Source organism: Apus apus, chromosome 11 (assembly GCF_020740795.1).
Source record: "Apus apus isolate bApuApu2 chromosome 11, bApuApu2.pri.cur, whole genome shotgun sequence".
Taxonomy (NCBI): domain Eukaryota; kingdom Metazoa; phylum Chordata; class Aves; order Apodiformes; family Apodidae; genus Apus; species Apus apus.
In genome coordinates, this window is record NC_067292.1 from 6,357,952 (window position 1) to 6,371,610 (window position 13,659).

Here is a 13,659-nt window from a genome sequence, read left to right on the forward strand (position 1 = left end):
CTCCAATTTACTGAATAACTACCAAAGTGGGAAGTGAAAGAGCTGTCTTTTGAACATTAGCAGAGCTGCAGTTACTACAGTAATAAAATGGCAATTTATTTGCAACTATTCTTTTCCACAAAAAAAACCTACCTGTTCTCCTGATTGTCTAGCAAATCTTTGTGGGTGGCCAGGAAAAAAGGAACTGTCTTTCAGTTTCCAGTGCTCTACTTAACAAAACTACTTCCTGTATACCTATAACTATTGGTGATTTGAATATTGTGTTATGTTTCAAGAGCTGACCAGTTCACAACCTTGGGATTGCAGCTTTAAGGTCTAAGATACACTCCCAGAACACTCTGCTTCTGGGGTGAGCTGCCACAGAAATCCTGAGAAGAAGCCCACAAAAAGATCCTCAACAAAGTCTATTCCAGGTTGATAAGAGCACAATTCAGGAAAAAAAAAAGTGTGATGATGTGGAGAAATTCAACTCAGCTTGTCTGCATACCCAGGAAGGGGCACTTTTCCAGTTTCTGGCAATCAAAACATTGGTAAGGTTCAGGGGAACATAATTCATATCAGAATGTGAGTTATAAAACTGATGCTTATGCTCAACCCATACTCTCCGTTGTAGCATTCAAATAACCTCAGCCAAATACACACAAACACAAAGGACTCAGTGGAGTTACTGAGCTTGGACTAGACTACACTATTATTCAGTGCCATTATTTTTTGTACCATATTTTGTATTATCTTTTATATACCATCCATAAATGAATAGACGCTATAAAAAAGCCCACTATCAATTGTTGTAAAGAATTGAAAATGAATTTCAGTGTTTTATTTTGTTCCTTAGAGGATGAGATTATCTGAGCAACAAACACAAAAGTTCCTTGGTGAAAATATGTTAGAGCAAATAAAACTAATAATTCATTAAAGTTCCACAGACTGGATCCTTTTCACAAGACATTGGTAACATTCACATATCCATTCTCAAGAGAACTCCAAGAATTTGTTTTACAAACTACCCTAACACAGCAGAGACCTGATTTAAAAGATCCAAGTCAAAAAAAACATGCTCTTGAAAGATATTATTACTTATCCCCAGGTGTCAGAACACTCACTTACCAGTCCCATGGACATAAATAGATTTTGCATATGTACAGGCTGGAAACTGCAGGCAGAGGTTAGAGGTGTGAAGACTCTCCTGCCTGACACATCGTTGGTGCATCATTTCAGAGTGATTATATTATTGCTACATGGGTCTTTTAGAAGATTCAGTATTGTTCAAGAAGCTGTTTCGTTTTGGACATTTTAGCAGAGTTTTAAACACTAAAAGATGTGTTTTCCACTTCCATTAACCCAGTATAAATTAGGATTATTTTCATTATCTCAATGATAATGGAAAGTACAAGCAAACCTTTAAGTGCAGCTATAACACAAGTTCCACCACTGATGGTGGAATATATATTATATATATATATATGGATTCCTGTATAGTTCAGCTACTATAGGTCATGCAGTAGATTAAGCTACTAAAGGATGGATCCCTTTGGCTCAACAATTCCTTTTCTGCTCTTTTTCAAATAATACCAATGAATTTGCTTTGTATCTACAGCTCAGTGAGTAAGGGAGACAGGAAGGTCACACCACAACCACTCTTGTCAGCTGTCAAGTCTTCTTTAAAACCAGAGGTATGAATCTTTTAATTTCCCTGGTTCGTAGCTGCACTCAAGGGAGACTTCCTCTCCCTGTTCCACTTTGGGAATACCCTTCTTTGTCAGCAAATAAGGGATGAGAAACAGCCAATAAGGTTGAAGGAAGCCAGTACTCAGTGAAGCAAGTCATCCTCTCCCTAAAAAAAAAGACTTAGGATGCCTTTTAAATAACCTGAGTCAGAGGTTTGAGGGATAAAAGTAACCCCTTCAAGGAGAGGCTACATTTTCTTATGTAATGAGGCCTCATAATGTTAGCTATGAAAGAACTGCAGAGCCATTCCTTGTGTCATGGTTCCAGTCCAAAGTCCAACGGAGACAAAGGGAAAACACCCATTGCCTTCAGTGCTTTATACAAATCAAGGAAATTGTTGGTGTTTTTTAAATATGAATGAACGTGCTTTTACCACTGAAAGCACTTTCCCTCAGCTGTTAATAATGTCTGTAGTATCTTTTCTAACTAGGGCATCTGCTTACATAAAAAACACAGTCAAGCATATTCTACTTAAAAATAAAAACCATTTTTTTTAATGTTTTACATATACTGAGTAGAAATAGCTCTAAAGTATCCCAGATCTAGGATGTAAATCTGTCTTAACCACAGTGAAAAGCATACATTCAAACAAGACACCTTTACTGAAAGATTGACAATACTAATCTAAAATGGCTGAAGAATCCTCTCCTAGAGCACTCACTATCTTGGCACAATGCTTGTCATTAAAGTCAGAGTTGTGGTTATAAAAGGCAATAGGTCAAAGCAGATACACACATCTGGATTTTTGTAACTTTACCCCCCTGATTTGAACAATGAAGATGTGTAAAATACTGTAAGTCATTCACTTACCATGGATTTGGTGAAAGGCCGAGCCAAAGTAAACAGCAGGGTGTACAGCCACCAGGTACGATGAATGGAGGAGTACATCATGTTTCCAGGATGGACTGAATTAGATGTCACCCCATGGGGAGAAAGGCGTCGGTTTAGCTCGTTAGAGAAGAGTATATTGCAAAGCTTGGAGCGATTGTAGGCCAACATAGCCCAATACTCCTTCTTGGATGGAGAAAGCAGGTTGAAATCAAGTTTTCCAGAGGAGTCTTTGATTTCTGTAAATCTAAAAACCAGTAAAGATGCCTCAGATACCCCAGAGTTAATTTAGCTCTCATTAAGAACAACATAAAATGTAGACAACAGAGTAGAACTTGACCAGAAACAACATAAACAGCTTATTTAGTAGTTGAAAGCATCTACTGGAAACTGCTCGAGACCTAACATAGCAGTAAAATTATTGAATAATTACCAAAAACAAATGATAAATAAAAACAAGCAAAAAATGGCTTTAATGATTCAAAGGCATCAGATACAACTTACACATCACTTTATTTTAAATCCAAAAAGAGATTTCACTGAAGATGCATAAAAGCACAATGAACTTGGAAGAAATACATAAAATAACTCTGCAGTAGAAGCAGAGAAAAACCAGCATCCTTCCATTTCCCCTTCTTCCCCTGACTATTTCATCCAGTGTTCACATACTGCACACTTTCATTGAAGTGTTCAAGTAACTATGGATGAGTCTCACTGCCTCTTAGACTCTTTTTTAGATTAAAAATTGATGAATATAAAGGGGTTATAACCTTGGTAACTTGCCATCAATAGTCTTATATGTTTAAAAGATAAACATAAACAAAGCCAAAATGAGTTCTGGCAGAGTATAATGTTTTTAAGTATACCCATGGCATGGCTGAACACAAATCAAAGTAACTAGTTGATGTTTTTTAATTGGGTCTGACAGAGTCATTAAACACCAGCTGTTTGTTTCTTTCCTTTTTTTTTTTTTTCTTAATAACAAGGTAGTGAATGTTCTAAAGACAGATGAAAAAAAGTAAGTTTTCATACAGTATTTCCCCACCCAACTCTTAAAATCTTTATATATGTTTGTTTATTAATTTATTTTATTGGTATAGCTTAAGATTAGGAAACAATGCTACATTTAGTTACAGATCTATGTTTCACTCAGAAGACCTACTAAAAATAAAAAGGATTTAGCAAGCTCTTTTTTAATACTTGGAGTTTTCAGAATCAGCTGGGGAGGACAGGGATAAACATAATTATGGTACACACTAGAAAAATGTTTAAAAATATCTTTACTAATTTTGTATCTCATGCCCAGAAATAAAGAGATCAGCTCAAATTTCTGCATTCACTCTGTGAGCAGAATTATAATACTCTCAGAGAAAAGCAAATACAGTATTTTAACTCAAGAGGCATCCAGCATGTTCTGTATCTTGCAGAATTAGCCCTTCTCTTTCAGCAACAAAATTTCTCTTTCATAATTTTTGGTTAGAAAAAACATATTTCCCAAATTAACAAGACTATTCTGGGTGGAATTTCCTATATTCATTCCTCAAGTAGTAATTTATGACACCAAAAATAATCCATAAACAAAATACTTTGTGTATACTGTATAATGGAAGCACGGTGGCATATTTTGAGTCCATTCCTGCCAGTGCTTATGGGAGTCAATCTTACTTATGTCGGCAATCTCATTGAATTCAGTCAGATAAGGGCTGTACAATCAAATTAACAACACAGAAATAAAGACAGAATGAAAGTCAACCTACTTATTATTCTGATTTTAATATGATGTGCTTAAAGCACCCAAAAGCTTAATTTCAACTGAATTCATTTCTGCTGAATCCAGAGAAGTAACTAAAATCGAATGAAGAACCAGAGAGGCAAATAAATATTTTGCCTTGGAGCAGGCTAGTATAATATTTTCTGCAAACATGGGACTTTATTTTTCCCCTAACAGGGGGTCTTGACTCCAGCAAAAAGTCCCAGCCAAGGTTTATGGAAGTAATTAGATACCAACACTTCTGTTTTACAACACAGTTTAGGGCTCAGAGTTCTCAAGTAGGTCAGAAAGTACTACTACCCAGTAACACCTAATGTCTAAACTAACTCCTTACATCAACTTCTTGCCATTTAACAGATTTTGGAGGGAAAAGTAGTTATTTACAATGATCAGTTTAAGTGTTAAGATATGACATAGTATACCAACTGGACCCCTTAGAAGAAGGTGAATATACTAGTTGTGTTTATTTTTTTATTCAAACATAGACTGTTACTTATTTTTTGATGGGCTTCTGTGAATCTTGGCTGATCTTACTAATTTAGCAATGAGCACTTTAAAAAATATTTTCAAAAACAGATAAAGATTTCCAGAGACGTGAGCTCTAGTTACACGTAGCACTTAATACAGTGAAAAACAAAGATGTCATTTAAAATACTATCAGAGATACAAACTTACAAAGGGGAACAAGCAGCTGACAATTCAACATAATCTCCCATTAAATAACAGCTCATTTATCTGTATCCCGTTGTGCCCTCCACATCTGGCAAGTGATTGGAGTTGGCAGATTTATTTCTAGAGCTATCTTGTCTGCCCTGCAGTAGCCTCCCTCTCTCCTAACAGGACTCTGCTACTTGCTTTCACAAACCTGGTGTGATTTGCAAAGATAAGGATGTCCAGATTTTGTTACCACCTAATTACTAGACATTTCATGTCTTTTAACACCGGGGAGGATTATTACTGGCATTTTCTATTGCTTCCTTTCATTTCAGCCATCATAAATTTAAAATGGCAAAAGTAAATCTATCTGCAGTGTGTCATTTATACCATAAGCCCCTGTGTTTGGAAGTGATAAAGGTTTCAGCCTGACCCTTGGCTGGTCTCTCTCTACCAGGTCCCTGGGGTTACATTTTATGGAAACATGATTAAAAAAATAAGCTTCATTCTGGGTCACTAAAACATTTCAGAAATATGAAGGGGGAGGGGTGGGGGGGAAAGAACACTTACACATTCTTCCTTTGGCTTTCCTAGAGCTGTTACTCATGACCAAAAGTGAAATAGAAATCAACAGTAATGTTTAAGGCTGGACATTACAGGCCTAATCCTGCATTCCCTGAACTAAGTCAGAATGCAGTAAGTAGTTCATGCCCACTAAAATTCTGAATTGGGGCATGCATTTTGCACAAGGAACTTTATTTAAATCAAATCTGTCTTTTCAGTTATTAGCACAAACACCACAAGCTTGTCTGAAATAAGGCAAACCTCATCATCGCCTTTTTTGCCAACTGTACTTCTCCTCCAAGAGAAAAGACCAGCATCTAACATTTTAATTAAAAAATTCACAAAAAGAGGCATGGCCAGATTTCTAACACGTATTAACTACACTACTTCCCATTTTAAAATTATACAGCTAATGTCTGCATTGAATTCCCTAATTTCTCATTATAAAACAATTGGATTTCATCTAGCAGTTTTTAATTGCATTGTTTCTCCTGCTAAAATAACTGCACATTCTTCTTGGTAAGATGTTGAAGTTGTTGAATGACAAATCAATATAGGTCATGCCATTCAGATTTAATCAATTATTATTCCATCTCCTCGCAAAATCAATGAGTGGCCTGAAATGCAGTGAAAATCTGCATTCATACAAAGAATGATCAAAAAATACCTACACACTGTTATAAAACTAGAACACACTTTATCCAGCAACAGAGCCAAATCCAGTAACATCCACAGGCATTAGTAATGCTTCTATTTTAAAAAAGATTATTTAAATGCAAATGCTTTAGAGCAGTGCCTTTCGTTTTCAAAAACTTTTGCAGTTCTGCCATAGCCATTCCATGCTCTAAGGATTGGAGATTTCAGCTAAGTCAAAGGTAACGTTCACCTACCTGTGTGACTCAGAGGACACCACCACAACCCTAGCAGGAGATGACTGGCGCAAAACATCTCCCAGAAGCTGGACAAGATAGAAATGTCCCAAGTGGTTCACCTGGAAGGTGGTCTCCAGGCCATCCTCCGTCAAGCACCAGGGAACACCAAACACAGCAGCATTGCAGATCAGTATGTGAAGAGGCCTGAATGATCAGAAGTATTGAATAAAATCAAATCAGGAAAAGGAAACCTTACTGAAATACATATAATTCATTACTCTGTGAACAGGGACAAGGTATGTCTTGGGTGTAGGTGTGAAGGCTTTGGCAGCAGAACGGCTGAAGTTAAAAAAATACAGGTTGATAAACACTGATTTGGGAAATAAAAGCATCCTCCAGAAGCTGTAATCTTTGGTGAAAAAAACTGCACACAGTACATATGAGATCCTTGAGACAAAATCCTCCCTCACTGAATTCAGCTAACCCAGTTTAAATAGAAATGCCACAATGAAGGAACTTGAAATGAAGCATTCCCAATTGACTTTGTAAAGAGTTCGGTGCTAACAAACTAAGCTAGAAAAGAATCTAGACTGTCACATACCTCTCTCATTCAAAAACCAGGTCCAGAAAACTTCCAGTTCCTTGATGTCTCCCCTGTAATCTGCTATACATCTTGCATCCCTCCCAACCTCCACAGCAAGATCAAGGACAACACCACCCTTTATATTCTTGTCTTTTTTTCAAATCCTTTCGAAACACGGCAAAGACTCTGGTTCTCAGACCTCAGACAGATCTACATTTGCTAGATTCTTTCATCTCTCAGGAAACCTTGGCACCAAGAGTGTATTCTTGTCCTTGAGTCAGAGCCTGATGCAGCAGACCTCAGCAAGCATACTTGAGCTGTAAACCTTAGACCCGAAAGGCTGTCTCTGCCATCCCTGGCCCTTGTATAATTAAACAGGAAAGGTCGCACGAAGTAACGACTGCCAAATACCTTTCATTGCTGCACTAGTACCTGTGATGTCCTAACAACACAATATTAAGATCTGTGACATTTGTTTGTTTAACCTGTTCCAGCCTATTATGTCTTTACTACAACTGACCAAATCCCATGATATAAAATCAACCACCCAACACAAACCCTAATTCTAAAGAAAATAAATGAAGCACAGCTAGGAAAAATAGCTGCTTGCCCTCTGTTCTTTTCAAGTACTTCCTTATAGCCCTACACACAAAAGATGACAGGAGACCCAGAGTCAGATAATTTTTCTGAGTTGTTGAAGGACACATATCCTGCAACTCTAAGCATCTGCAAAAGGAATTCTGGAAAATAATGTGCAACATTAAGCCCCAGGCTGTGAAACAAACATAAGTAATTAGATTCCCTCAGGACTGTTTGAAAACCCCAGATTTTGGTAGTCCAGATTGAAAAAAAACCCAACACATTTCTGTGGGCATCAAATGCACCTCAGCTGAATAGTGAAGGTGCTACATAGGCACCAACATAAATAGTAGGCTGTATTTCCTTACTAAAATAAATTCCAACTTCAAACCCACTGGGAAGTTACCAACGTAGTCTGCTTTAGTAAGAAGGTAACAACCTAATATCTGTACCTGTGCCAACTTGGACAATTTTAACAAAAAGCTTCAGAAGCAGTATGAAACATCTGAGTACTTTGAGAAGCTCATTTTCTGAAGTGCTGAATTTCTGATTTGCCTTTTGGTCAGTGACATTTAGACGTGTAATATCTTCACCTACAAACTACACCCATAACAGAAACTGAAGATAAAGGGGGACTGTCCTTTTAAAGTCAAGGTTCTCTCTTTCTGTTCAAACACAGGCAGTTATTTTTTTGATCTCCACAGCCTCACTCAGTAACACAGCACAGGAAGGCTATTTACCAAGATATGCAGGATCATATTTTTAAAAGGCACCTGACCTTTTGAGGCATATTTTATCAAAATGTTTTAAACCTGAGTTCATTTTGCCTGTTCGAGATGCATCTGCCAAGAGGAAAACAAAGCCTCATGAAAACTGGGAGTGTATGTGTGGAAACTTTGGATGATTCATCATCTCTTCTGAGAGTTTATGAAAAGCTCTAGCAAGAATTAATTTACAGATTTGTAAATCTGCTGGGGAAAAAGAGCAGGTTTCTCCAAATAAATGCAATTTTTGGTATAAGTGCCTTCTGTCTGAGAAATGAGGCTCACAAGTACAGCAGTAAAGCAAAAAATACCATTACCATTCCCTGCAAAAGCAAATATGGCACTTTTTTAAAAGTTCATAATTCTATTTGATAATTGTTATATGTATTATGAAGTCACAAAACACATTAAGAAAGAACTAGCATGTCAACAAAAACTGCATCCCATCTATCCAAATTGTAGTATCCTTCGTTAATACTAATTACACGATAACTACCAGAGGCAAAATCTGCACCTACACCTGTCAGCTCAATGAATTAAAATAATGCTTCTAGAATTATAAAACTATAAGAGGTAGTCACTTTTAAATTGAGGGTATTTAATTGGGTTTAATAAAGGAAACAAAATTATGTTTCAGTCCTTTTCATGATATTTGTGTTTTTCAAAAAACATTTTGTTCTAATTTTTTTAAGTAATTAAAATTAAAGACATTAAAGTTCAAAGTATTTACAATATGTTATTAGAAAAATCTGTAAATAAATTTGAAAATAAATTCAGAGACATTTTAAGCTAGTATTATACTGGAAAGGTGATATCAGATTCCCTTTTAGAATTAATTTACTTTTAATTGCCATTAGTGGTTTTAAATGGTTAAAAAACTGATTTCTCTAGAAAATATCACAGAAAAGATATTGTTGTATCAAGATACTGCTGCCGTGCTTCATTTCAGCTAAGAACCACCTCTCACATTTGGATTCACGTCCATTAAGCTATTGGTGTCTCTCATCAGGGTGCTAACAAAGATCCAACTACTGAAAATTGTCATCTTAAGTTTTTGTGACCTGGACATTTACACGCCAGGAATGAATGAGATGACCTATATAACAGCCACCATATAGCTAAGAATTTCAGCCACAGATGACAGATTCTAATCTCAGTGGTGCAGAGCTCTACATCACCGTACCTATCATTATGCAGGAACAAAATTTTTAAGATACATGACAATTCACACCACACATCTGGCACTACAGCTTCGCTTTATGACAGGAATATTTTTAAGTGATAGTAGAACTGTGACCTTGATTTCACAAGTTCATTAAAAACATTGCTGCAATCTACATTAGCCTTCTTCCTGAGCCCAAGGGAAGAAAAAAAAAAATACCCACTCAGTTTAAGATAGTTTTTATTTCTACATGAAAGGCACATGGAAGGGCAACAAAAAAATGTCAGCAGCAAAGGAAAATTTTCTGTGGTGTTTAGTCGTGGTATTCACATTACCAAGCTGCTCCCTCTTACCACGGCACCTATTTGATATTTCTGGAAACACTTAAAACTTAGCAGAGTGTTTTAAAAATTTACCCCTATGTGTCCTTAAAATGTCTTCAGCCGGTGACTTACATCACACCAAGTGAGCTAACGGGGTCTACCATTACAATTTAAGTATGCACTGGGAATCGAACATAAGCTGCTCCATCATCGCGTGTAGTCGCTGTTTGTTACCCTTCACAGCATGACTGAGACTTAACAATACACTGCTTTGATTTCAACCTACACAGCAATTCTAGAAAACTCTCACCGTGCTGCTAAGTACAGCTAAAATTTAGTGAACATTAAAAAGCACGTAGTATTGATAAGAACATTCTTAATTGTGAATAACTCAGTTGAAAACCATCTGGTGTCTTGTGCACTTCACAATTCTGTGATACATCACTAACCCTTGCACTGGGCAAGTCACTCAGATCTCTTATGCTGTGCTCAATTCATCATTAGAAGCAACAAAGCAGTCCAACTGCTCTGCACTATTTGAAAATACAGTAAGTGAATACATTAGAGAGAAACAGAAATTAAGTTGTTGCTATAAATCAGTTAGGTATGAAATTTAATAATCAATTTGTTAGCACCTGATGTGAAACTATGATCTGTCAGTAGCCTCCCAAGCTGGCTGTATGCAGCAGCAGATATTTCCAAGGGAATTAATTACTGATGATTTGCAAAGGTAAGAATAATATTTTTTAATAAGTGTAGCCTGTGCACTAGGAGGTTAAACAAACACCACCAAAATGTCAACATGAGCTCTTGGCTTTGGTGTTCTCCCATTTCAGATGTAATGAAATAGTTAACCAGAAATTATGCAAAGGGAATACTTTCAAATCTTCCCATGAAGCAGAATGTCACACCATCTGGGGCACTTCTCAAGTGATTTGAAAAGTTCACACTGTTTGGAATTACACAGAAATTCAACAGAAAAGGCCTCACCATATCCCCAAAGTCCCATAAGCAACTGTAGACCTATGGCACGGCCAGTAAAGAAGGCAGAGTTGTGACTTCTCTTCCATAAAGAAGCCAAGTTACAGCCCACCAAACTTTTTCATCCCATAAATCTGAACACCCATGTTGCTTTCTTTCAAAGTTAGAAAGTGGTAGTTCCTTCTGTCAGGGAATGTCTATATTCACAAAGGAAATAACCAACGTGCAGGCTAGGCTTATGGCTCCCCAGAAAAAGGGTGAATTAAACAATCATCTTCTAAAATGCCTCTCAGTTTTATCAGCAGCACCAATGGGAAACTAAGTAACAAGAAAATGACTAATAGTCAGCAGCAGGAAATCTCAGGACCATGCACGGTCTAACACTGACCCAAAAATATTCACTTGTTTGATGAAAACACACACACACACAAGTACTGCTTAACTCAATGAATTTTGAAAAAGAATGTTTAATGTGTAACTTTCTTTTTCTAAAAATACTGACTGAAAAGTCAGCAAAAATACCCTTTATTGTGACCTGTCAGCAGACAGAATTGTGGATCCTTGTCAGACAGGCTTCATTCTAAGGCAAGCCACTAACACAGGACTTAGTGCCCTGATGGATGACCTCCTGCTAGAAGCATGGAAAATTCTCTTAAATTCATCCTACTGGATTTTTTTGCAGGATTTGACACTGTTGATCAGCAAATACTTCTGCCCCACTTCCAGGAGATTAATGGGAGTGGGCTGAAACTGTTCTGCTTCTTCCTTCATACCAAATACATGGGAATTATTATGAGAAGCTGCCCCTGTGTCTTCATAATATATCATCTGCATACTGCCATATAGATCAATCATCTCTCAATCATTATTCATTAGTCCTATAAAATCCTCAGTAAACAGTTTCATAAAAGTTTGGAGAAGAAACACAGAGGTCTCAATAGATTTAGAACTAACATACAGCAGGAAAAAAAAACCCCAAACACCTAAACCCACATCATCATACACCTCCAGATACTAGTAAGTTATCTTCCTTTGAAGAAAAATTGTCATTTTACCTCCAGGGGAATTTGAGAGCCCTACTTTTCTTCTTAATGGGGTGCAGAAGCCTTTTCAACTCCTGTGAACATTGTAAAGTTTAACTTCTGAAGAGAACTTCAGCCCCAATATTAAATAACAAAATATTTACAAATTTAATTATTTTAAACATTTAATATTAACACTTTGTAATGTTGCCCTCAAACTGACTTTTACAGTAATCATGGAATGATTTGTTGTTTCTGCACATACTTCTAAATATATACATTTCATTTGTACACAGTAAGCACTTGTTAGAACAAAGAAAGCTACAACTCACAAGGAAGGTCAATTACTACTTCTATTTCTATTCATATTTGTGGTATTTCCCACTGAAATCAGTTAACTCCTTGGAAAATGTTTTTCGGACCATGGCTGATCATTCAAACAATAAAACACTTCATGCATTTTGAACACATCACTTGCCAATGACAAGTCCTTCCTCTGTTTTGCCTAGAGATATATAGAGCTGCAACAGAGTTCAGAAAGCCCCTAGCAGCTGCGTGCTGCCATTCAGACCTGAAAGATTCCATGTTGTGATAAAAATTAATGTACTTTGACATCCTCTGGGATTTTTGGTGCCTTGGGAACAGCTAATGAAGAAATACAAACTTTTCAGACTATAATGCAAGTGGGTTTTTTTTGGATTCCAAGATTAAGAGACATGTGGTGCATGCATGGCCTATCTCATGTCAGCACTAAGGCTTCCGTACCCAAGCACCAGAAGATTCTGCTTTCATGTGTTTAATTATCTCCCATAGAAGGCCTTTAACTAAATAGACTAAATACATTTTAATGTATATGTGATTTAATAGCTACTTCTTGCCTTATATTTCAGGATTTTTAGAAGATAATATCAATTAAACACACAGATCTTCTTAAAACCCATTAAGGTATAATGCTGCAAAATCCCTGTTTATTTGCAGCACAATACAGGCACATTAAGTCATAGTTTACTTCCTTAGATACTCAAAACAGCCTCCACAGCTGGTGCATCTTGAGGAAATGTTTTAGGAAGGCAGGGCCCCAAGACTTTATGAGCCATCTTAGACTCAGCTCAGACTTAGGCACAGACATGAGGCTCAAAATGTGAACCAGAACAACCAGTGTGCTAAGCAGAAAGCCACTGGAGGGTCATCAAGGCTTCTTCATTAGATTACAGTGAAGAGAATGCAAAGTGTCCAAGGACAAGTGGCAAGTTGTAGGCAGCACATTTACAGTCATAAGACCATGTAACCAACACCTAACAAAACCCTTCTGTTAGTAATATGTAAAAACACTTTATATTTTTGCAGATGTAACTATATGTAAAGTTATGGTGAAGTGTCAATTATATCTTTATTTTAATATGGATTAAAAAAATGAAACTGTTCTGAGGCAGGAGATACTTCCACAATACAGCAGATGAAATGAAAGGTGATCTGGTGAAAACGTCAGGATCCCCATTTCCAGTAAAAGAAGGGAGGGTTTAAGCTTGAGAGATTTTTAATTTAAAAAATACTGGAAACAGTTTCTGGATCCACATGACTTGACACATGCTACCACAATGGGGTAACTGTGTACAAGAGCTTAAAAACAGCAGAAAAAAAATAAAAAAGAAGAAAAAAAGAAAAAGAAAAAACAGGAAAAGGAAAAATATTTATGCAGAAAGCCAATCTCTAGGCTTTAATAAGGCACGGTACCACCACAAAGAGAAAAAAATATATCACCCTATTATTCTTATGTATGTTTCAAATGCAGTCAGCCTTTGATCTTATTTAAATTTAAGATACGTGG

General features: G+C 36.7%; 1 protein-coding gene across 3 annotated transcripts in view; it reads right to left on the reverse strand.

Moving 5' to 3' along the window:
* The window catches only part of WWOX (WW domain containing oxidoreductase), a 481,619-nt gene that overhangs the window by 367,650 nt on the left and 100,310 nt on the right, over positions 1–13,659 (reverse strand). For all 3 annotated transcript variants that reach the window (XR_007890610.1, XM_051629650.1, XM_051629652.1), the window contains exons 7-8: positions 6,436–6,621; positions 2,539–2,803 (exon numbers count right to left, since the gene is read on the reverse strand). Coding sequence is in view for 2 of the 3 variants with exons in the window: in XM_051629650.1 (XP_051485610.1) it covers positions 2,539–2,803; positions 6,436–6,621 (451 nt within the window). In the remaining variant the exon portion in view is untranslated. The remainder of the gene's footprint in view (positions 1–2,538; positions 2,804–6,435; positions 6,622–13,659) is intronic.